General features: G+C 34.0%; 1 protein-coding gene across 9 annotated transcripts in view; it reads right to left on the bottom strand.

Annotated features, from left to right (window-relative positions):
* Window positions 1-250: 250 nt before the first annotated feature.
* PHC3 (polyhomeotic homolog 3) overlaps window positions 251-23,554 on the bottom strand; it is a 71,524-nt gene continuing 48,220 nt past the window's right edge. For 5 of the 9 annotated variants that reach the window (XM_033125571.1, XM_033125601.1, XM_033125612.1 and 2 more), the window contains 5 exons: window positions 20,380-20,539; window positions 16,150-16,264; window positions 12,449-12,581; window positions 12,123-12,354; window positions 251-7,006 (listed from right to left, as the gene is read on the bottom strand). In XM_033125571.1, coding sequence (XP_032981462.1) covers window positions 6,852-7,006; window positions 12,123-12,354; window positions 12,449-12,581; window positions 16,150-16,264; window positions 20,380-20,539 — 795 coding nt within the window. In that variant the 3' untranslated portion in view covers window positions 251-6,851. Of the gene's footprint in view, window positions 7,007-11,816; window positions 11,946-12,122; window positions 12,355-12,448; window positions 12,582-16,149; window positions 16,265-20,379; window positions 20,540-23,554 lie in introns of those variants that run through there. The other 4 variants (XR_004424880.1, XM_033125593.1, XM_033125620.1 and 1 more) reach the window with 4 other exon arrangements.

Genomic DNA, 23,554 nt, shown 5'->3' with positions numbered 1-23,554 from the left:
CATTAATAATGACGTCCATGTTTGTTTAAACGACAATCAAAATTTTGTTTGGGAAGATTTTGTTTACTTATTACTAGTTCCATAAGTCATGTATACCACACAATTGCACATACCATGTTTCCCCGAAAATAAGACCTAACCAGACAATCAGCTCTAATGCGTCTTTTGGAGCAAAAATTAATATAAGACTCAGTGTTGTTATATTATATTACATTATACCCGGTGTTATATTATACCCAGTCTTATATTAATTTTTGCTCCAAAAGACACATTAGAGCTGATTGTCTGGCTATGTCTCATTTTCGGGGAAACACAGTAGTAAGTGTTCAAATGGTGTGCTAAATGAATGGATAAATGCATAATAATATTCAGATGTATTCACATATCCAATGGTTAACTAGAAAGAAGCATTTAGAAAAATGTCCTCATTTGCTTGTCTGTATGAATTTTCTACCTTTTCTTTAGAACAAAGACTGTAAGTGACCCAGGAAATGATGCTTAATAATTAACTTTTAGCAAAAGCTCTTAAGTATGAAATGAACCATTAAAAAGGAAATGAGAATTAAGTAGGAACAATTTTAAAACACTGCATTATGTGGCCTAGAATCATAGTTTTAGATCTGGAAGGTACCTTAGAGATGATTTAAACCAAAATCAACATTTTGAGTAGTATAAGCTCCATACTGTGTATTCAGAAGAGGAAAGAGGTTAAAAGTTAAGTAACTTGCCTAGAGTATCACACACAGCTAATTCACCAACTGGATATAAAACCCCAGTCATTCGTCATATTAATGATTATGTTCATCTATTATTTACTATTGAAGTAGATTATTTAGTACTACCTAAAACAAAAAGAATTATGACTTTTAACATAGCATTCTAAACAAAGGTTTTTTTAAGCAGTGGATACTTCTGATTTGCTTTAGGCAAGACTGGAAAGTTCCTTGTTTATAAAATAGGTTGATGTTCATTTCACCACCACCCTCATAAACACCAACTTCTTCACCTCCATCAATTAATTAAAGCTCCAAGTAAAACATGGATTTTAACACGGATAATATTCCCTAAAGCATAACTTTAAGCCAATAATGATGGCTACTATCAATCCTTACGAAGATTACTGGAGTCAATTTAAATAGGTGGTCAAAAGGACTTCCTATATTACTGTTAAATTTAAAACTATGCCATGTTAGCATAAGTTTTAAATTTATATTGATTTTTTCCCCCAAAATTAAAATTCACTCATTACTATACTTCTTTTAAACAATACATTTTAAAACCTTTACATAGGTTTTCTATGGATTCATATTTAAGCCACCAGTATCACTGAGCACAATTATACTTCTCAAAGGCAGTAGAAAATAATATTTTTCTAGTGTACCTCTTCTCTAACATCTGAGATTAAAATTGTCATCTTTAAATAAAATTAATGTTCGTGAGCTTTATAAAAAGGGAAAAAATTAAACATTTGTGGACATTTTCCAAAGGCTCCATAAACATGGAACTTAAAAGATAATGTGTTCATGTTAGAGTAGAATGGGAGAATTTTCATTAGAGAATCTGGGCTTCAAATCTGAAAAGGAGGGAGTTCACTCCCTTCTAATATATGTGTACTAAGCCAAATGTTTTGCTCTGGAATATGATGGTAATAATTATATCTGTATCGGTGCTTTACAACTTTGAAAAAAATTTTCTCATACTATTATTTTAAAATAGATTAAATAATAAGCTCTAAAAATAACATGTAAAACTTTAGAATTCTTTAAAATTTAGGAAACATTTCCCAAAGAAAATAATACAATGTTTAACATGTTTTATTAAAGAAATGGCTTATATTGCTGCTCTGAAGGAAATTATATAATAATACATTTTCTGAACTTCTAACAAAAGAATATCCTCCCAAAAAATTCTTTGAAAGATGTACAGCTTTTAATACGTTGAAATTAAATTTTAGTAAGATTGCGTATTTACTTTTCTTAATACTGCATTTGTGCTTATCTAAATTGAATCACAATCTTTAAGACGAAATCAAATGTTCTAAATAGATTCATAAAATACCAGTGTTAATGAATGTGTATTAAAGTATGTTTCTTAATCCACACTATTGTCCATCAAAGAAATAGAGGTAGGCTTGTGTTTACTGAAATCCACACCAATAAACAGAAAGCTATAGCTCTTAGTCATCCAATTCTTAGACTGAGACACAATCCAGCAACTAAAATACAATCTTAAAAATGCTTTTCTTTATAAAAATCTACAAGGTTGATTCAACTGGTATATATGAAAGTGGATACTCTATAATTTTGATAACCCAATTACAATTAACCTTTGAGTTTTTGACAAATATTCTCCAGCTATAATAGTTGTCACCTTTTTCAGAAATCAAAAATCACTAATTGTGTATCACTGGAACTATTATAAAAGATGCTCTTAAAGACAGGGTCACTTGATAAAGAGGGTGAAAGAATGAGTTTGATTACAGGCAAATCTTGACATAATAAAAACTATGAACTGTTATTGCTGTAACTGGGATCCAAACACTATAATTATTTTGAACTATTGAAGGCTGTATCTACACTACACTACACGACCTCACTCAGTGAACTGTCCTACCCTATTGCGTCTGGAATGCTTCTCCGCCTGTTTGTCTCCTCCTTTACTTCTCTATCCTCCCTGCTTGAAAACCTTTCTCAAGGCCCAGCTAGTTACACATATGGTGCCCAGGAAAGCGACTGAGCAAACATTGTGCATAGATGGGTCAGTATATGGCTGTTACATATTAGAAAGCTGTTCCAGTTACCTCCCTAAAATTAACCCCACTACAAAATCCTCTCTATGGATTTTCAGGCAAAAGTCTCAAAAAAGAAAGTGTTCACGCTGAGTTTTCTTGGGGCTAGAGGAGGCTTTACAGGAAGTAAGGGGTGAATAATGCCCTTTCATGCTATTAGGTCAGTCTCAATGCCAGGAGCACATACAGTGTGTGTTCTTGCCATTCACCAAGGGCGAGAATCTTCAAACCACAAAATATCACGAGGCTATTCTGGTTGAAAATAGATCTTTAAAACATTTGAACAGTGTGTCCAGTCAGGATTTTATCCACTCGTAACGGCTGTGAGTATATAGCATCGTTCACATACATCTGTAACCGTTCAGTCTTTCCAAAATTGTTTACACACATGTAAATACAACCTAAGACAATACAATCTATATATGGCCTGCCTACCATACCCGGGCCACGGTGGTACCAAAAGCCTGCAAATACAAATAGTGGGACTTTGTCACATTTAATAGAACAAGTCAGTGATACGAGGCACTTTGACAGATTTCAGTCTAATACTGGAATTTGAAGAAACGTCTGACTATAATTTCACACCGGATATATGAAGATTAGCTCTATCAAAAATTATTCAAAGGCATCGGCACAACACTACTGATTTCATACACCAGGAAGCAAAAATAAACAGTGAGCTACTGAAGAAAAATTTCTATTTAAAACTAGGTAAAACAAGAATATTAACTTCAAAAGTGCAGAAATTTGTTCAGTGTTGAAGTGGGATAAACAAGGGGCAGTTCTCCTGTCTGCCTCTTTCCCATTAAATTTCTTCACTAACATTTCTTTCCTCCCACACTCCACCTTCTCTACTTCTAGGTGACAGCCCTAACACTGGGGACTAAAAATAACGTCTGTTTAGAAGATGCCACAGCAAAATAAAAGTATCATAATGGAAATACTTAAGTGCCACTTAAAAAGTGATGTTTTGGGACAGCAGTCTGCCTCATGCTATACTAATTATATCAGAGCTGCATAGCTACGCCAGACACATACATCCCTACACAGCTTGATGAAAACCCACGTCATGCAAAAAATAACTTTTACAAACCAGCTTTCTCAGTTTACTTGTTTTGCAAGTAAAATTTCAAACTTGTAAGATTTCTTTTCCTCAAGAGGAAAATAGTACATCAGTTTAAAGAAGTCAGAAAATGCAAACTTAGGTAACAAAGGTAGGAAGAACTTCCCATACCCTTTTTCTGCTTGTCATTCCCTCTCCTCAAAATCCTAAAAACAATTAGTAATATGAATGAAAATGAAAACAACAGTACTCTCCCCATCTATATTACAGTAAAGCTGCTTAAAGCTCAGGAGAGGTAGACACCAGTGTTATCGTCTAGATCCATTATATGTAAGTGAAGCTTGAAATTAGGATGATTTATCTAGAGAGAATTAGCTTCATCAATGGTGAGAATTACCAGTAGAAAGCAAATGAGCCATTTCTAAATAAAACAACTCACTTAAAAATAGCCAGTATATTTTCTGGTATGTTTTAAGGGGGGACAACAAAAAATCTGGACTATTAAGATTAGAAACAGACAATAGTTTAGTGGTTACCAAAGGGTAAGGGGGGAGGGGGTGGTACATGAGAGTAAACAGGGTCAAATATATGGTGATGGAAGGAGAACTGACTCTGGGTGGTGAACACACAATGTGATACATAGATGATGTATACAGAAACCTATATAACTTGACTAACAATTGTCATCCCAATACACTTAAAAAAAAAAACCATTATAACATTTAATATAAGGTGCTCTCAAACGGAAACCCCTCCTGTAAGCTTTCTTGAATGTTTAACACAGTGCTAAGCACAGGGGCTGTTAGTACATAACGACCTATTAGAAGAGGAAGTAAATAAAAGAACCTATAACATAGTTCAAAGTTAACACCTTAAAGGCTATAGATAACGTAGTTATGGGAGGTAATTATTATTGCAAGGGGAATCTATTCCCAAATACTTTTATATTAATTGGGGATTATCTAGGATAAAGTTTTAATTCCAAGGGAGATTTTTCTTTATGCCCCCTACCCCCAATACTGTGGACCATCTAATGCTTAGCCTATACTTGTGTTCTGAAATTGCAAGATGAGGGGAAAAGTCAAATATGACAACTGTGTCATATTAACTGCTAATAAATGAAAATTGACTATAGAGTACTTACCTTTCCTTGAAACTTCAATAATTAAAAATATGATGTAAAGAAATATGTAACATAGACTATAAGCTATTGTAGGTCTGGAACATGAGCCTTACACTATATTACACATTCTAATCCTACACGTAACTATCAGTAAACATCTTTTTTTAAAACACTACACAAAAGAATCCCACAAAGCATACATTCAAACAAGAGGCATCTAAAGATTAAAAAAATTACCCGCTGTATTTTTGTATAAAAATAATCAACATTCTCTAATGTACACAAAGCCAAAAGATAAATATCTGTGATGTCTTTAATGACATCTTTAGTCTTCTACTAGCTCAACACAATCTTTTCGAAAAGAGCAGTGGCAATGACTGAAACCCATGGACTCTTCCCCACTTAATGAACTTCTGTCAAATGTCTGTGGTTGTTCCTTCAGTTATTAAAACATTTCCACTGTATGGTAAAGATACAATAAAGATTAAAACAAAGTTTTGATCTCCAGGACTATAAAGCTCTCAGGGCTCCCACAGCAATTTTGTTGTAGTGTCATAATTCTAACAGAACACTAACTATTCAGTGAAAGGTTGTGCTTTAAAAATGTTTCCCCTAAAATATGTACATACAAAATTAGATCTGATTATCCAAGACATTTCACTTGCTAAGTGCTTTGCAGGAAGGATGCAAGGGTTTAGTCAAAGAAAAAGGAATATGTATTCTAGCTAGACCCAGCATGTTCAACATTAGAAAAACATCCAAAGACCAAGCACATATCTGCTACAAACCACTGCCTTGCCAGCAAAGGCTGTCTACTGGTTCACAGGGGATAATCATATTATGCCTTCATCAATGCAGAGGAGCAGATATATAAAAGATAATTGATATGAATCTACTGCTGAGTCAAATTATCTGTATCCCAGTCCTTATTTTATAGGCCAATTTAATGGGTTTTGCCCCCTTTTCTAGTATGCATAAACTGGGAAAAATACTTCAGCAGAACATGATGCTATCTGAAATACTTCCATTGTATAATGTATCCCTTATCATGTCTCATCTTTTCAAAATATTCCTGTGGGTGAAAAAGAGAAACATTTACCACTCCGACATCAGGATTTCTCCACCTTGGCACTGCTGACCTTCTGGGCCAGGTAACGCGGTGACTGCCCTGTGCATTGTGGGCTAGTTAGCAATATCCCTGTCCTCTGTGTTTAGATGCCAAACAGAAACCTGCTCTCAAAGTACAAACACTAAGTGAAACTTTCTCAGCCACACCAAATTCTTGGTCAAGTCTGGAATAGAAACCAACTCTTCTGACTTTCAGATCAGTATTATTCATGCTAGAATGCAAACCTTTTTATAGACAAAGCAGCTAACAGACATGTTTTTTAAATGTGTACTGATAACTCATTGCAAACAATTCCAATCCCTGGACTCCTAAATTATTCCTAAATTATCTCTCATGACAACTTATAAAAAATTTATAGGGTAGAAAAATGTATAAGAAAACGGAATCAAAGAGGAGAAATGTAAATCATTAAATTACTTTTAAAAGGATTCTTTATATTAATGATAAACACCTTTTAAAAAATTATCTACTATAACACATTTCTTTGAAAAATATCAATGGCCTTCTATAATAAGTCTTTCAATGTTGCATGTTGTAACCTGTAAAATTAATTTCACCAATGTTGGCTAATTATGAAAATGTATGATGAATTATATCTGTAGAAGAAATGTCAACTTTTGATGCAGAGATCCCAGTGTGCTTGGCTATCCACCATAAGTGATAATATCCTAGGCCAACCTGAGCCTTTACCTTACAAGTTTGTTTAAGAAGAGTAAAATTGCTGTTATCTCAAAGCCTCATGATCCTGTTAAGATTCCTTCAAAGAGTTGATACGTGCACAGATCTTTAGGGCTGGGCCTAGCTTGATATTCATTGCACTCATAAGATGGTCTTCTTTTAGCAAAAGAAGTGCCTGTCCATCAATCTCCTGTGCTCTGAACTCATCTGCGATATCCTGGCAGCCTGGAATTTGATCAGAGGAAGTTAGAATTAATACACAACAATTAGACATTATTTCTAACAGTCACAATCATGCTCTCACTGGCTCTGAGTAGCTGAAATACAGGCTGAGAAACAAATGAAATTTATTTATGGTAGTCTTGGGTTCACTCCTGAAGAGAGTATTTCTTGGCATTCTGAAAATAAAAGTTAATATGAAATCCAGGTAAAGAAATTTACTTGGAATTCTTGTTCTAAAAATAATATTATAGAAATAGTAAGAGTCAGGTAAAATGTACAGATTATTCGGTCTAGATAAAACATACCTTCACAAAAAGGACGATGGTGTCACCTCAAAGCATGCCACACATGTAACAAGTTTGGATTAACTAGTTATCAGATGTCATGAACTTATCGTTCTATAAAACATCCTTCACATATAGGTAAAAGGAGTAAAATATAATGTTCTACCATTTAAATAACGATTTAGAAACATTTTCTGAAGTACCAGAGCACGACTTTCATTATCATTTGCCTTATTCTAATTTACAATCTTCAATTGCCAAGCATATCTAAAACATTTTTATTGTTGACTCAGGATAGAACCAATCCATCAAGATTGTATCACACAACTCGATTTGTAATTTCAACTTCAAATCTTAATGTCACTGGACTCATCTCCACTTTTGACAAAAAAAAAACCCCATAAATTCTCATTGAAATTGTGAGTTTGCTGGCTAATCTTGCCAAATAACCAGTATTTTTGCTCTCAGTCTAAACCAGGTGCTTTAGCAGGTAACAAAAACAATGCTAGCATCTACTTGAATCTCAAACGTTTTTATTATCTACCAAATTTTGCACAGCCAGGTTACTTACTAATCTTCCTCACTAAGGATAAAGAAATCAGCAGGGAAGGTAATTAACCAAGGAACCAAGAGAGGAGAGAATACAAAAATGTAAAAAATTGCTTAGACAGTAAAATTATAAAAATGAATTTTAAGAATGCTTAAAGTCTTTACTCAAATCAGCATTCAAAGGGACAAGAAGAAAAACATAATAAAAAATGGAAATGCTTACATTATACCTTTGAATACCACAACTTCGCCAGAATGATTATCTTTCTATTGCAAATGTATCAATCATCCTCTTGTTTATATGAAATAATGATGTCATCCCTACAGCCCCAGCACCAAGCACAAAGCACCGTAGGTGCTAAATGTATATATTTTTTGGATAAGTGAAGGACTGAATGAGTGAATAAACACACAATAAATAGAAAACAAAAAACAGAATCTGCTACAGGGGAGCTATCTGTAAGAGGAATACAAACACTTTTTCTGTATTCAGCTATGTGGTCATCTTTTCTCTTGGTTAGTTAATTTGCCAACTTCTCTGTTGGCTATATCTTTCCTGTTTCTTATACAACAGCCAGTTTATCAATTTCTCTATTTTAATAATTTCACACTTTTAAAAAATGACCTTTCAAAAGTATCCAATGCAAAATTTTTATGGTTTTTGCACCTTTACCATATAAAATAAACTAGTTAAAATGGGGTTACTCACCATAGAAAAGCCCCGTTTCTTTTCCCAGAGGTAGCTCTCAAAACTGGGCAGACAAAACTGACTAATCTTGCATCTAGTTGTGACTTCATCCTTTATATGAAAGAACTAATGTTCTTCTCTCTTCAGTCTTACTTATAAGAACACAGGAAAGAAAAGAAGAGAGAGAAAGATGGGATAGGACTTACTGAGATTCAGAAAACAGGAGCAATGAGAAGTAATGAGGACCTTAAGAGCTACATTTGGGAATAGAAACAGGGAGTTCTCCATGAGGAAAATATATAGCATGTCTTGTTCCTCTGCACTATGAGATCCCTCTTCAAATGTCTTGTAGGTGGACAGTAAATGTATTAGCAAAATAATAAAGAACAAAAAGTGTTTTGGGAAAGAGCATGATCAAATATGAATGAATGCATTATCTTCAGAATTTTAGATCACAACTTTCTTAAACCAACCACAAAAAAGGTGGTTATACTATATATTAGTGTATATTAGTATGGAAGTGAAAAAATAAAGTAACTTAAAAAAGAAAAAAAAAAGCATAAGCAAACATGCTTCCAGAAAATCGTTAGAGAAAAATGAATTTTTAAAAAATTGTAGCTTTTCGTGGTACACTGAGCTAAAGTTCTATGAGTTTCTGACATTAGAATCTACTTCTGTAAAATGGCTGGCATCCTAGGGATATGTACAAAACATATCCCATCTGCGGCAACCAGCCAGAACCAATTACCTGGATGGATGGAGACCTCTGCACATAGACATGGATCCCAACTAAATTTTGCAAGCATCCAGGTACTTTTCCAGCTAAATCCACCCCACACAAAAAATGACCTCAGTTAGGTTGGTGAAAAGATACCACCTGCCGCACAATACTACAGAATAATCAAGTCCTAATATTATGAAAACTAGTAAACAGCCATGTTTTTAGATGATTCTTACTTTATATGCCTACAGAGAAACCAGATCTATTGCAGATTCACAGATCCATAAATACAGAATAAACTGATCTTTGCAAAAGGCACACTGTATCAAGCAAGAATTAAAGATGACTGCAATTAACTGAAAATAAAGAGAGTCACTTCTGTAGAGAACTTTTTAACGCACAAAAGTTTAGAAGAACATTTTTACTCTGGTAACAGCTCTGAGATTTGGGTGTACTACATACCAGCTCTGGTCCCACCAGGATGGCTGGTTCACAAGATGACATACAAACGAGAGGAGAAAACTCTAGGAGTAAATACAGGCCCTGATAAAAGAGGGAAGCCTATCCTCAACTGGAAAGAAATAAAATATGAGATTATAAAATTTACAAACTTGTTCATTTTATGAAAAAACTTGGCAATAGACTATCTGGAGGGGGAAAAAAAGAACAGCCCTGAATGAGCTGAAAGAGGTTCAAAAAGAAGTTTACAAAGGCCAGAGGAGCATTGAGAAATGAAGATAAAGGCATATTCTGATAGGAGATTTTCCTTATGCTACAGGCATTATTCAGAGAAAATCTTTAAGAAAGAAGACAATAACGATCACAAAAATAAGCTCATTATTTAGCCTATCAAAGCAGTTTGGAAATACCACTATTTAATCAGTAAAAGAAAAGCAGATTCTTAAACAGTCCCAAGCAACTCTTAATCATAAAGCTGTCTCCTTTTAATGAAATGTAATGTTCTCTAAACAACTGGCAACAAAATTTGATGAACTCAGTAAGACAACCATCTCAAGTTATAATAATTTATTTTTCTTTTTTACTAGAAGCAAGAACAAGACAAAGGAGTTAATCTTTGTTCTAACAAAAGCAGCCAAGAGTAGCCTCATGACAAGTAGATGCTGGGGAAAATTAGAAAATTAGCCCTAAAGAAGAGGACATGAAGTCACAAGACTCAGCTCTATCTATTACGTGTAAATTATTTGGCTCACTACTTTCCTCAATATATGAACCAATCCTCCTCCCCAAAATAAAAGAAACATCCTCCCCTTCCCCCCGCCCCCACCAATGAGAAATCCTGCTAACAGCTCACATGTCCATTTGGAAGACTGAGACTACTTCTGAAGATGACAGAATGAGAGTCTAGCCTAGAGGATCAGTATAGATTCCCGGGTTAATTCTGAAGATACCTAGACTGGTCTAAACTCTAAAATTTATTTCATCAAATATTAAAGCCACAAACAGTAAAGACTCACCATCCTCTAACTCATCAGTTTTAAACCAGATTCTAAACCCACGTAGTCAGCACTTAACTCACACCTAAGTTTTCTTAGGTGTTAAAAATCTTCTCATGATGAGAAACCTTAGGTGCTTAAAAATCTTCCCTTGAAAAATGTAACCCTCCTTAAATAATTTTAAAAGTGACCATATCTTGTTTTTCTAAAAAAAAACCCCAACTATTTAGCATTTATAAAACAATCTACTGAAAAAATAATTTAATAAAATCTCATAGAGTTCTGTATATAAGGTAAAATGGCTAACAGATTTTTTTTAAAAAGCAGTAATACTTCTGAATATACTTTCTTCACTCACATAGCACATTAGCTGTAAGTTTGCTTCTGAAACAGTGGTCACCTTCATAGAAAGGTTGATTAGCAAAAATAGCTGGATTAATTTTAGTAAGTTCAAAGGGGAAGTATTTTTCTAGAAAGCTTGTGTCAAGAGAAATGGTATGATTCACAATGAAACCGAAATGGAACAATTTAAAATCTCCTTGTCTTCCATATTCATAAGGCCAAAGTGAATGATAAGATTTGCTGACAAAAAAAGTATATTGTCTAAACATATATAACCAGTGTGGGTCTCATGAGTAAAAGGTGCAGCTGTCTTTAGTAGCCAAACCCTTGGAAAGTGGATATAAAGGATTATTGTTGCATTAAAGAAAAAAGATAAAGAACATAAAGACTAAGCTGAAGGAAAGAATACCAACATGAGAGAGCAGAAAAACATAAATAAGAAAGTTACCCTTATTGGAATGGAATATTATAACTGAATGTTAGTTGTCTACTTAAAAAAAATCAAATTTCAGAAGTATTCTTGATGTATATTTATTACAAAGAATCAAAGAATGCAGCTTCCTTTAAAAGAACCAGCTTGATTTTTTTAAAAGAAAACAAAATTTTATCATATTCTAAAAGGTTTTAAAAAATTAGTTTTCAAAAATGTAAAAAAAATTATAGCCTCTCTTATTCCTTTTTTAAAAAAAAGTTAAATTAGGAAATAAAGAGGAAACAGAATAGAAAAATAGAAGAGCAGAAGGGAAGAAGTGTCTGACTCAATCTCTCTACTGACCTCTCGAGAGAAATCAGACTGAAGAGAAGAGAGCACCTTTAATATCTTCACCGGCTGAGATGTCACAGCAGAAGCAGGACTAGTCAGTTTTTATCGACTTGGGGGGGTATGAGAAAACACCCAGTTGTGCTGAGGGAATAAGCAAGAGGAAACAGATCACATTTCAATAGCAAATGCCATTTAATTAATACATATACATAAGCACTTCTCTAGTCCTTTCGTGCAACAGGTGTGGATGGATCTAACATTATTCCGGTGTGTGAATGCACAAGAAAAATCTTAAGGCCAAAGTGCTCAATTACATACCAGGCAAAGAATGGATGAAGGCCCAGACATCATCAACTGTCCATATAGAGGGCTCTGTTTGTGCAACTGGTAGCAAGTCACTGTTTTCAGGCATTTTCCTAATTCTCACATCCCGGAGCTCACGCTCTCTTTCCCGCTCACTCTGTCTGCGCAGACGTGTTGTCATAGCAGATGGCACAGAATCTTCATGAGAAGCCAAGTCTTCTTCTGCAGATGGATAAGTAATTGGAAGCTGGAAAATGTAGTACAAGTAAAATACAGCATTGCACTTCCCTTGCATTTCTGAAAAGGGTATTATTGTACATTGAAGCAAGGTTTCTACAGACCTGCCTAAGGATATGTTCTCTTGCTGCCCCATCAGGGCCACTTGGACGACGGCCACGATGCCCAAGACTTTGATTATCAGGTTTACGATTCCAACGACTAAGTGCAAATTTTTTAGAACAGCTAACATTGTACCTAAGAAATTCAAGTAAGAAAAAATATTAAGAGATTTATGGGACACTCCATTTAGTAGTTAATTATGACTTTAAAGTGAATTTGTGAATCAATAAGTGCCATATAATTCATTAAGGACTATACTACCTCAGAAAGCGAACTATAACGTTCAGTGGATTTACTTATGCTAACAGGCAAAAATTGGCCTCTGCACAATATCACAATATAGCTCTCAATATAATACTGGACACCTATAACAAGGTATTGATATTTTCTCCTAATAACAGCATGATACTGGGACACTTTCTGCAAAGTAGAGAGGGTAACCAATTTTTATAGCAGCAACATAATTCAAGGTTCCAGGAAAAAAAAGTTATGGATAAACTATTTAGATATTCATCCAAACTGATATTAGCTCAAGTAATAATTACTGAAGAGGGATTAATAAAAAGAGGCTAATATAGTTGAGAAGAGGAAACCTCAAACTGATAGAAAAAGATTTTTCAAATATTAATGAAATCAAAGAGCAAAAGTATAAAGTTGAAATTTCGAAAGTACACAAGGAATTCGTAGCTCTCACCCTTCAGGAAACTTAAAAATACATAATTCTTTAAATCTGGCTGAAAGATTTTTCTTTTATCAAAATAAATGGTCTAATATTTCTGAATATAGACCTTTGTAAGACATAATGACAGCTTAAAAAGAGTCCTACGCCATTTATTAGGTTCCAAGGCCCTAGAACGGGGCAGGCAAACTTTTCATAAAGGGTCAGATAGTAAATATTTTAGGCTTTGTGGGTCATTCAAGTCTCTGTCACAACTAGTCAACTCTGCAATTATAACATGGAAGCAGCCATCGACAATAATGAATGAGCATGGCTGTGTTCCAATAACACTTTATTTAATAAGACTAAAATTTTAATTTCACATAATTTTCATGTGTCATGAAATATTCTTTTGACTTCTTTTCAACCCCCTAAAAATTTAAAAACCATCCTTAGACTAGGGGGCCATACAAATATAGGCAGGCTACAGGAATGACTCGGCCTGGACATATGTCACGCAGAGTGTCATGCGGGGTCTCTCGTCCTGCTCCCCGCATAAGAACACAGGATATGGTGAAGCCAAAAAGGAACACCCACGGAGCCACAGATAGGGGGTTCATACCACTATCGTCTCGCTGGCGGCTGGGTTGGAGACACAGGAAGCAGGAGCCACACGATCTGCAACCTGCCGTCCACTTGTCTCTGACAACCCACCTCACTTGCTAGCTGCAATCTTCCCTGCAAACTGTAATCCGCTCTTGCTAGCTCAGCCACCATCTGCTGCTAGCGTAGCCACGGCAGTTATATTAGTGGCCAATGGCTCACTGGTTACAGCCGACGGCCAACTAGCCACAGCTGATGGCCATCCAATCACAGTTAATGGATGTGTACTACCCGAGTCAGCACATTTCCACGTGAGGCTGAGAGCCTGGAAATTGCACTCCTGGCTCTGTCCCCACACCCTCTTCCCTAGAAGAGTGAAAAGAAATAATCTAAGAAACAAATTTTAAAAAGCTACAGAAAGGCTAAGAAAACATGCAGTTCCTCTTTCTTACACATATAAAACTGCCATCATAATTTATTTTCAAAACTCTTTGGCTCTAAGATAATGTTTCAGAAAAATGACAAGAATAAATCCCAATTAAGTTCGCTATTGATAACTGTTCTAGGACCAATATACAGATACTAAAATAAATTTTCCTCACCTACATTTTATGACAATATCAGGAGGCAGCAATAAGGAGAACTATGAGAACGAATAGTCTTCCCCCTTCTAAAAATATAAAAAAGAAGTGTCCTGATGGCCACTTCATTTTACCCTAAACAATTTAACAAGCGCCTGCTGTGTTAATTATGCTCAGCTGTGGGCTCAGCTCTGTAGGGTTCTGATTTCCATTCATATCAATTGACAAAACTTCTTTCCCCATTGACTAAAAGAACAGAAAAGAGAAACTAACATTACACTTGCTATTTCGTCCGTAAATATTTAGATCTCCAAGACAAACAGCTAGGCAGTCAGGTAAACAGCAGCAGTTCTTCCCTGACCTAATTTATCCTCTCTTCTCCACTCTCTCGCCTGCATTTTCCTATGTTAGGACCCCTAACCTTCTAAAAAGGTTCACCTAAAGATGTAATAATGTGATAACTCAGCAATCATCTCTGGGAGAAGAGTGACGGTAGGGTTAAATGTCCTGAAACATTTCTCAATAGTCAAGAAGTTTAAAATATTCTGAAAAGCAGTCTTTTTCCCTTAGAGTTTTGAATCGCTTGGAATCAAAGAGCCACTGTTCTTTCTTGTGGTATATGCAAACTGGAAAACTCCAGAGTTAAACAAAAGTCACAATTTGATTAGGCCTATCAATAACCTGAAAAAATACCTGAATAACAGATTGACAAATGAACCCATTTTCGGAGGAAAATACTTCTATTACTTATTTAATAGTACAATGCTTATACTAAGTTTTACTATTTTAGTGGCACCATGCTAAATAATATATTCAAGCAAGAAATTCCCTAGATGTATACAATTAAGATCTTAAAACTCTTTTTGGAACAGAGAACAAACTTCAAAATAATCAACCTGTGCATACACTTCATCTTTAGTGGTAAATACCTGTATTAGGATTTATTATGTTGACTGTAAGCAAAACATCAGCCAGATAGTTCTCCAGCAAAATGAGTTTATTCGAGAACAATTAAGGAATTTCAATCCAGTACATGCAAACCTGAGCCAGTAAGACTCAGACATTTCTTCCCTTTTGTTCTTCTACTTTTCTATTCTATTTCCTCAACAAAAGAGAGGAAATTCTTTTATATAAAGGAAAAGTAAGTTGGGAGGGGTTATCCCAGTTTTCCCTTGTGCCTTTCGAACGACATAGAGCATAAGAGCTCCCCCTTCTGGCCTCCCTACTTCACTGTAAATGAGGTTTCTGTTTATGAAATTTTTACAATTATCAGAATCAAAGGGTTTTTTCAAATGTAAACTAAATTTAAGACAAGATCAACGAAGACACTAAAATTTCTTTTGTTATTAATACTGTTTACCTGTAATATTATTATTGAAAGTACAGACTTAGAAAAGACAGACATTTTGGTGATGATGTAACAACGTGGAAAATTTATGCTATAGCTGTCCCACTTAGAAACCTAAAATTAACGGGACATGGTTAAAACAAATGAAAACATTTTAAAATAAAACAAAGTAAGTCCAGGTATTTCAATATTGATTTAAAAATCAAGTGATAAAACAAATATTGTTTTGATATTTACAGGAGGGATTCTCCTAAGTATATTCTAACCACTAAGATAATGCTACTTCAATACTAGAATATGCTGTGAAACTAATTTTAAGTGTTATGAATATATAAGTTTCACAGAGCAAAACTTTTCATTAAATACCAAAGTAGCTCCAGATAATGCCTATTTGATATTAGTCCTCTATATTATAGTATCTAGTTTTGACTACTGGTTAACTCTACAAGTGTTCTGGTTTTGGTAGAGAGGTTGTTGGTTGATGCTTTAGGAAATTCAAGAGAATAGAAATACCTTTTGGCACATGACATGGTGCAGAATCGTTTTGACCGTAGAAATTCATTAGCATATCCCATCTTCCCACAAAATTCACACTTGAGCAACTCATTGTCCATTTCTTCTAATGTCTCTAAAAAAGAAGGAAACAAAGGAAAAAACTTACAAAAATTGAATTGTGGCAAATTTTCTTTTAGCCTCAACTTTGGTTGGATTCTGCTAGTTCAAACCCTCCAGGAAACTTAAAGGAATGGCCTTTTAACTTTTCAATCCACAGCCACTTTAGCAGGTCAAAAGCCTCCAAAAACAGCCACCTCCACTAATTTCCTCTTTCTCCTGCATTAAAATTTTACAGAGTTTTCTCTATGTAAATAAGCAATACATTGTAAAGGTTCATTTTTCTAAGAATCTAACATGTCAGAAATATGCAAATAACTTCATTAAGCACTGTAAGAGAAACGAAGACAAATAAGACAAAGTCCCTAACCTGAAGGAGGAATACTTTCCAAACACACAGTGTGGGGTATGAATTTTGGTACACTGTGCAATGGATATACACAGCGGAAAACACTTAATTCTAACTGGAGAACACAAGGATGACTTCAAGAAGAAGGTAACATGTTGATATGTATTGTTTTAGAGGATCATGTTAAATAATTAACATTCTCATATATCTACAGTGTACAATAGACTATATAAAGAGATATACATCTAATTATAAAAGTCCCTTTTGGTTATATCATAGTAAAACAAAAATCATTCATAATAATCTTTAAAATCTCAAATAGTTCTATAATTTCTAACCTCTGCTCCTTTTTGTCAGGATTTACTCTATTAATTTAGAATGTCCTTCCTCCACCTCTATATCCATAACTTTCTTTGAGCCATTCCACATGACCTAAAGAAACTTCCTACCTAAATGCTCAGATATTCAGCAGCAGTCACCTGTAAGCAAGCAACTTACTCTTCACGACCCACAGTTTTCTCATCTGTAAAAAGTTTATAATACCCTTCCCAAAAAATTGCAGTGAAGATTACATGAGTGCCCAATAGGTAGTAGGCATAAAAAGTTACCGAGTTTCATTTCCTATTTTCCACCTAACAACTAAGAGTACCAAGACCTGTAATAAGTGTTTAGGAAATACTTCCATGAAAACTGTAAAACTCTTAAATCCACCATATTTTTCCATTTTCTTGCATCTTCATAATTCCTATGCCAACTCACATAAAATATGCAAAAAAAAAAGCACTCTACTAACTAAAGCTTCTCTCTGTGAGCTCCATATGTGGTTTTCTGTTATGCATTTAACCAAGACTTGATAAAAATGAAGAAAGGGACTCTGAAATGTAGACCTGGTAACATGTATTCATTAAGTTCAAGCATTCACATTATCCTAGTGTTATCCCAGAAGCAAATGGCAAAGTGCTAAATCACGTGAGGGCAGCAAGAACTAAAATAAAATACTTGTGAAATAATATCTGAAGTTCCAGGGGACATCCAAACACATTGTCATGACTCATCAAATCACAAACTGGCAATGGCAAGTGATCACTTTAAGGAAATTATCAAGACTACCTTCATAAGCAAAAGTCATCTATTTAGTAACCATGAGGAAGAAATAGTCTCAAAACAAGTAAAATAAAAATAGCTCCTTACAGTGACCTAGAGATGGCTTTCACACAGTTGTGGCTCAATAATACATTCCTGGGACCTGATGTCCTCCTAACTTCCAGGAGTATTGTTTTCAGTTTGTTATGCTTGTAACTTGATCTGATCTTGAAAAGACTGTACTAGAGACAGAATCTCTTACTCAACCACCACTGACATCAATTCAGCCCCGAGAGTCCAATCCTCAAGTTGTTCCATTTTCAGACTATACTGAAAGTTTTATTTCAAAAGTTTTTATTAATTAACAAACAATATGCAACACTTGATAACAGAATACCTCACGAATGAGAAGGAAATGTTTTTGCTGGTAAGAGAAGGGAGATCCCAAAGAGGTCTAAGGGTTACAGTCTAACAAAAACACAAATCCACAGCCACTAAGTGACTTCACCATTTCACCCTATAGTACTTTCCATAAACACTGAAGTCCACTAAGAGAAACTAATTGAAGTACAGTAATAAAAACACTTTATAAAATTACGTTGGTAAATGAAATTATGAAGTATTTAAAATTTTGGCACATTTTATGTAAAAATATCTCCACTATGAAATAGATTAGTCACTTTTTACTGAATATACATTTAACATGCAACACTGTAAATTTAAGGTGTATGTGTTAATTTGGTATATTTATATATTATAATGATTGCCACTGTAGCAGTATTTATCACCTCTATCACATTACATAATTGTTCTTTCGTTTTAGTTGTTGGGATAATTAAGTTTTACTCTCTCAGCAAGTTTAATGATTCTAGTACAATATGTTGTCTATATTCATTATATTGTGCATTAGACCTTTATGGTTTATTTACTAATCATTGCATAGATGAATCATCTTTAAATCTTCCTTTTCCTTACGCTCGTATGTTGTCCTATTAAACTACCCTTTGTCTTGCCTCTTCCATCAATTCTTTCCTTCCTCTTCCCACGACTACAAGTATCAATTACATGCCAAACCTCTATACTCATCCTACAGACAGATGACAAGCAGCGTGTCCAAAATCACTCCTGTTCATGTCACCTGCCTAAAAATCTTCAGTAACCATCCTCTTAACAAGGTAACTCCTCTTTCTTTAGTCGAATACCCAAGGTACTCTAGAATCTCACTGCCAGTCTTACCTCCTTCCCACTGCTTCTCCAACCCAACCTGCTCCTCTTCACTGCCCCCTCCTGAAGTTACCTGGCACTTACACATCCTTTGTGCATTTATTCATGGTATTCTAACCTGAAACGGTCTTCCTGTTTGTTACATTAAATCTGTGCTTTATCATTTAAGACCCAGGTCAAATCCCATCTTCATAGAAAATTCACTAAGCTGGCAATAAACTCAACCAGTTTTAAGTTCTTACTATCTACATAATTCATTTAAAACTTACTATATGTTCCTCCTTTCTAGTTATCTTTCTATTACAGAGATTCGCTAATTTCCTATTAGATCGAAAGCTCCTCTCAGATTCTAGCACATGCTCTATGTCTATTATATATAAACCACGAGTATCATGAAATATGCTGTTAAGCTTCCTAAGCAGTTTTCCACTTTTCTCCAAAGTGTACACATAAGAGGAACAATATACATGCTTTACAGCCTAACACTTTCATTTATGCACTCCTTGTAGATATAGACAAGATATTCCCTGCACATTCATCTTTACTACTCTTCACCTCAAATGAAAATTTCTCTCAGATAAAACAGTATGCATAATCAAAAGCAAATATTCACTAATTAAATGAAATTAAATTCATAATAACAAAAGGCAAAACGTAGGCATTGTCTGGATCCTGATTTGAACAAAGTAACTATGAAAGGACATTATGCAATTTATACAATTAATTTTCAATGAAATATGCTAATATATTGAGGATAATTACCTAAGACACATATGTTAATTCACTACTATAGAGCCCTGACTATACTAAATGTTACACAAACTGAATTGTATCAATTGCAGGGCCACAATCTGAATCAATAAAAGATAAAATATATCACGTTTTCATTTATTTGTATTTGTTTTCCTGTAGTCATTTTGTATACCACTTGACTTTTATGGAATATTCACTATTAGAATAAAGTCTATAAAAAAAGATTCGTTGCCATTAAAGAGATTTAGTGGTATTTTTCTCTTTGAACATATTTAATTACCTCTTGATTGAAGAGTACATCCTTCCACCTGATATCAAACATCAGATTATGGAAAGTCTAAAACCAAACATCCCAGAAACTCTCAATTTTTAAGCCAATTCAATAAAATAGTCATTTATTTAAGTCTGCTTGAAAAGACAGAAAATTGGTTGTTTTGATGCTAAAATCCTGAATTATTTTCATATATAATGGAATTTTTCCCATCTACAGGCTTTCAAAAGTCAAACTGACATATGCAAATTAACACCAATCTTGCTATTTTAATTATTTGGCCATTAAGAGTCTGGTTAACTTTCCATTATTTTCGTCAAATAATGTATTATATGAGAATAAAAGGGAATACTTCCAACTGAAAATCTGTGTAAAATAAAAATCCATGTACTGTTTCAAGCAGTAAAAGTTAAAGTTAATTTAACAGGTATCTTGAGTAAAACCCACAAACCTTCAGCAATCATGTCTTCCATCTCTGTGTCAGATGAATTATCTGCATGTTTTGTATTATTTTGTAGCTCTGGCTGAACACACACAGAATTTATCACCTGATTATCCAAAAGAGGCCTTTTTTTCACAGGCTGTTCTATTAGCAAAGATGAACGACTCACCTTTAAAAGAGAAAGAGAATAAAATGAAATAATCTTTTAAAAGACTTTCAGAAATAAGTTGATTAAAAAAACCTCTTGAGAAGAATGGTATCTGTGATAATTTGCTTGTTCAGCCGATCAGACCCAGTCATTAAGTACTTTATTGCCTGAGAAAAGGTTAGGTAATCTGGATATAAACACTTTATATTTCAGGTTATCAGCAATATGCTTCAAAGTCTCTGTCAAATAGAACCTAGCGTCCTAGTTTGGGCAAGTTGTTACGAAAAAGTCTTTAAAAATCGGTTAACATTTTGATTAGCTGGTATCCTTAATTTTTTTTCTATAACAACTTTTAAGATTTATTTTTCATGTACAAAGCTTTTCATTTGTAGGGTTATCTCCTCAGGATAAATTATTATGTGTATTTTAAAGATAAGGGCCAAAAATGGGCAGAGGACATAGACACTTTTCCAAAGACACACAGATGGCCAACAGACATGAAAATATGCTCAACATCACTAATCATCACAGAAATGCAAATCAAAACCACAATGAGATACCACCTCATACCAGTCAGAAAGGCTATTATCAAAAAGTCAACAAATAACGTGTTGGTGAGGATGTGGAGAAAAAGGAACCCTTATGCACTGTTGGTGGGATTGTAAATTGGTGCAGCAACTATGGAAAACAGTATGGAGGTTCCTCAAAAAATCTACAACTAGAACTAGCATACAACCCAGCAATTCCACTCCTGGGTATTTACTAAAGAAATCCAAAACAGTAATTTGAAAAGATATACGCACTGCTATGTTCATTGCCACATTATTTGCAATAGCCAAGATATGGAAGCAGTAGGTGTCCATCAAGAGGTGACTGGATAAAGAAAATGTGGAATATACACAGACAGTGGAATATTACTCAGCCATAAAAAAGAATGAAATCTTGTCATTTGTGACAATATGGATAGACCTAGAGGGTATTATGCTAAGTGAAATAAATCAGAGAAAGAAAAAGATTGTATGACTTCTCTTATATGTGGAATCTAAAAAAACAAACAAAACAAAATAAAAACAGACTCATACGGTAGAAACAGATGAAACTGATAGTTGTCAGCGGGGAGAGGGGTAGGGGAATGGGTGAAAAGGTAAAGGGGAATGTAGTCAATGATATTGTGATAACTGCACAGTGACAAACGATTACTAGATTTAGTGTGGTGGTCACATACCAAGGTAACAAATGTCAAATCACTATATTGTACACCTGAAACCAATATTAGGTTGGTGTAAAAGTAACTGCGGTTTTTGCAATTTTTAACCTTTTAAACCACAATTACTTTTGCATCAACCTAATATAATATTGTATACTAACTATACTTAAAAAAAGAAATAAACATAAGTGAACTAATGTTCAAAGTATTTAAGTGATTTTTTTACAAAAGCAGAAACAGGACTACAACTCAAGTCTCCTGATTCTTAGTTCAGTAACCAAATCTACTATAATCACACAAAAATATGGAAAAATCCACAAACATTAATATTGAAATCAACAACAAAAAATTCACTTATGTTCAGTATATTTGGTTATGTCATGAAGAATCCTTATTTTCGAAATGTTTTTTAGCAAAAACAATCCAGACCAAAAATATTTACTGATTCACTAGCAAACCCTCAGGAAATCTGGAAAAAACAAAACCTTTTATTCTATTTAAGAATTCTGGTTAAGTCTCCAATATTTGCCACACATGGTGAACAACAGTTTACTAGAAATTTCTACATTTAACCTTAGAGAATAATCTTTTAAATTAAATAATCTTTTAAATTTAAACTAAACTTTTAAATTTTGTTCATTTCAGTTAGTATATTTAATATGCCTGAAGTAAAATTGATAAGTTATTGCTGAAAAAACTGTAAAATTCAGTGCTGCTAGGGGTATACACTTCTGGTGTAAGAATAAATTTAAATAATCATTCCAGAAAATAATTTAGTAATATATATTGAACCTTATGAATATATATGTAATGTAATGCAATATCTGTACTTATAGGAATTTTTGCTAAAGAAATTATTTAAAATGTGGACATTCTATATACAAAGATATTCCTTTCAGGAGTATTTGAATAGTGAAAAAAGGGAAACCTAATTGTCCAACAACAATGGAAGGATTATTTAAACTATAGTTGCACATAAAGTGAAATATTATGTAACCTTTCAAAACGTTTCCAAAATATTATTAATTATGAGAAAATAAAAGCTCAAGATAGTACACTAAGTGAAAGAACTATAATAATATAATAATAATCTTGATCAAATGAAAAAATACATAAATATACACACTGTGGAATTAGTGGGGATTTTTCTGTATTTTCCCAAATTTTCCATTTAAAAAATAATATATTACTTTTGAAATCTGAAAAAAACTTGTAACTGTAACTAGTAATAATTGATAATAATAGCTATGGCTATTAGGTACCAGGTAGTACACAGAACAATTTATGCATATGTAATCCTTACAACAACCCTAACAGCAAAGTATCATCTCCACTTGCCCAATGAGCAAAATGAAGATAAAAAAGACTGAGTGACTTGATAAAGGTTAAATAGTCAGTGTGATGCAGAGTCAGGATCCAAACACTGAGGAGTAGGGAGAAGAGATTGTTCTTCCACTCACTAAATCAGGACTCTTATAGGATGGCCAACGTTAATACACAGACAGTAAATGGAAAACAAAGGCAACTGATTAGGCAACCAACTATCACAATGCTAAATCTTCACTACCCATGAATCTGAAGAATGAGATGATTCAAAGGCCTTCAAAATAATCTATTTTGCTTTTGGCCACTTGCTTTTGATTTATTTTCTCAGGAAAAAATGTTCATCTCTAGATATTAGCATATAAATTATGTACAGCTAGTCTCAAATTATAAGACTTAGTGATAGATATAGCACCCCCATTTTGAGGTGAACATTTTAAAGCATTTAAAAAATCTGAAGACCGAGACTTAAAGAATAATGAGAAAGTCTATTTGATAATTATAAA

This window comes from Rhinolophus ferrumequinum, chromosome 2 (genome assembly GCF_004115265.2).
Source record: "Rhinolophus ferrumequinum isolate MPI-CBG mRhiFer1 chromosome 2, mRhiFer1_v1.p, whole genome shotgun sequence".
Classification (NCBI taxonomy): Eukaryota; Metazoa; Chordata; class Mammalia; order Chiroptera; family Rhinolophidae; genus Rhinolophus; species Rhinolophus ferrumequinum.
This window is presented reverse-complemented; position numbering and strand designations above follow the sequence as displayed.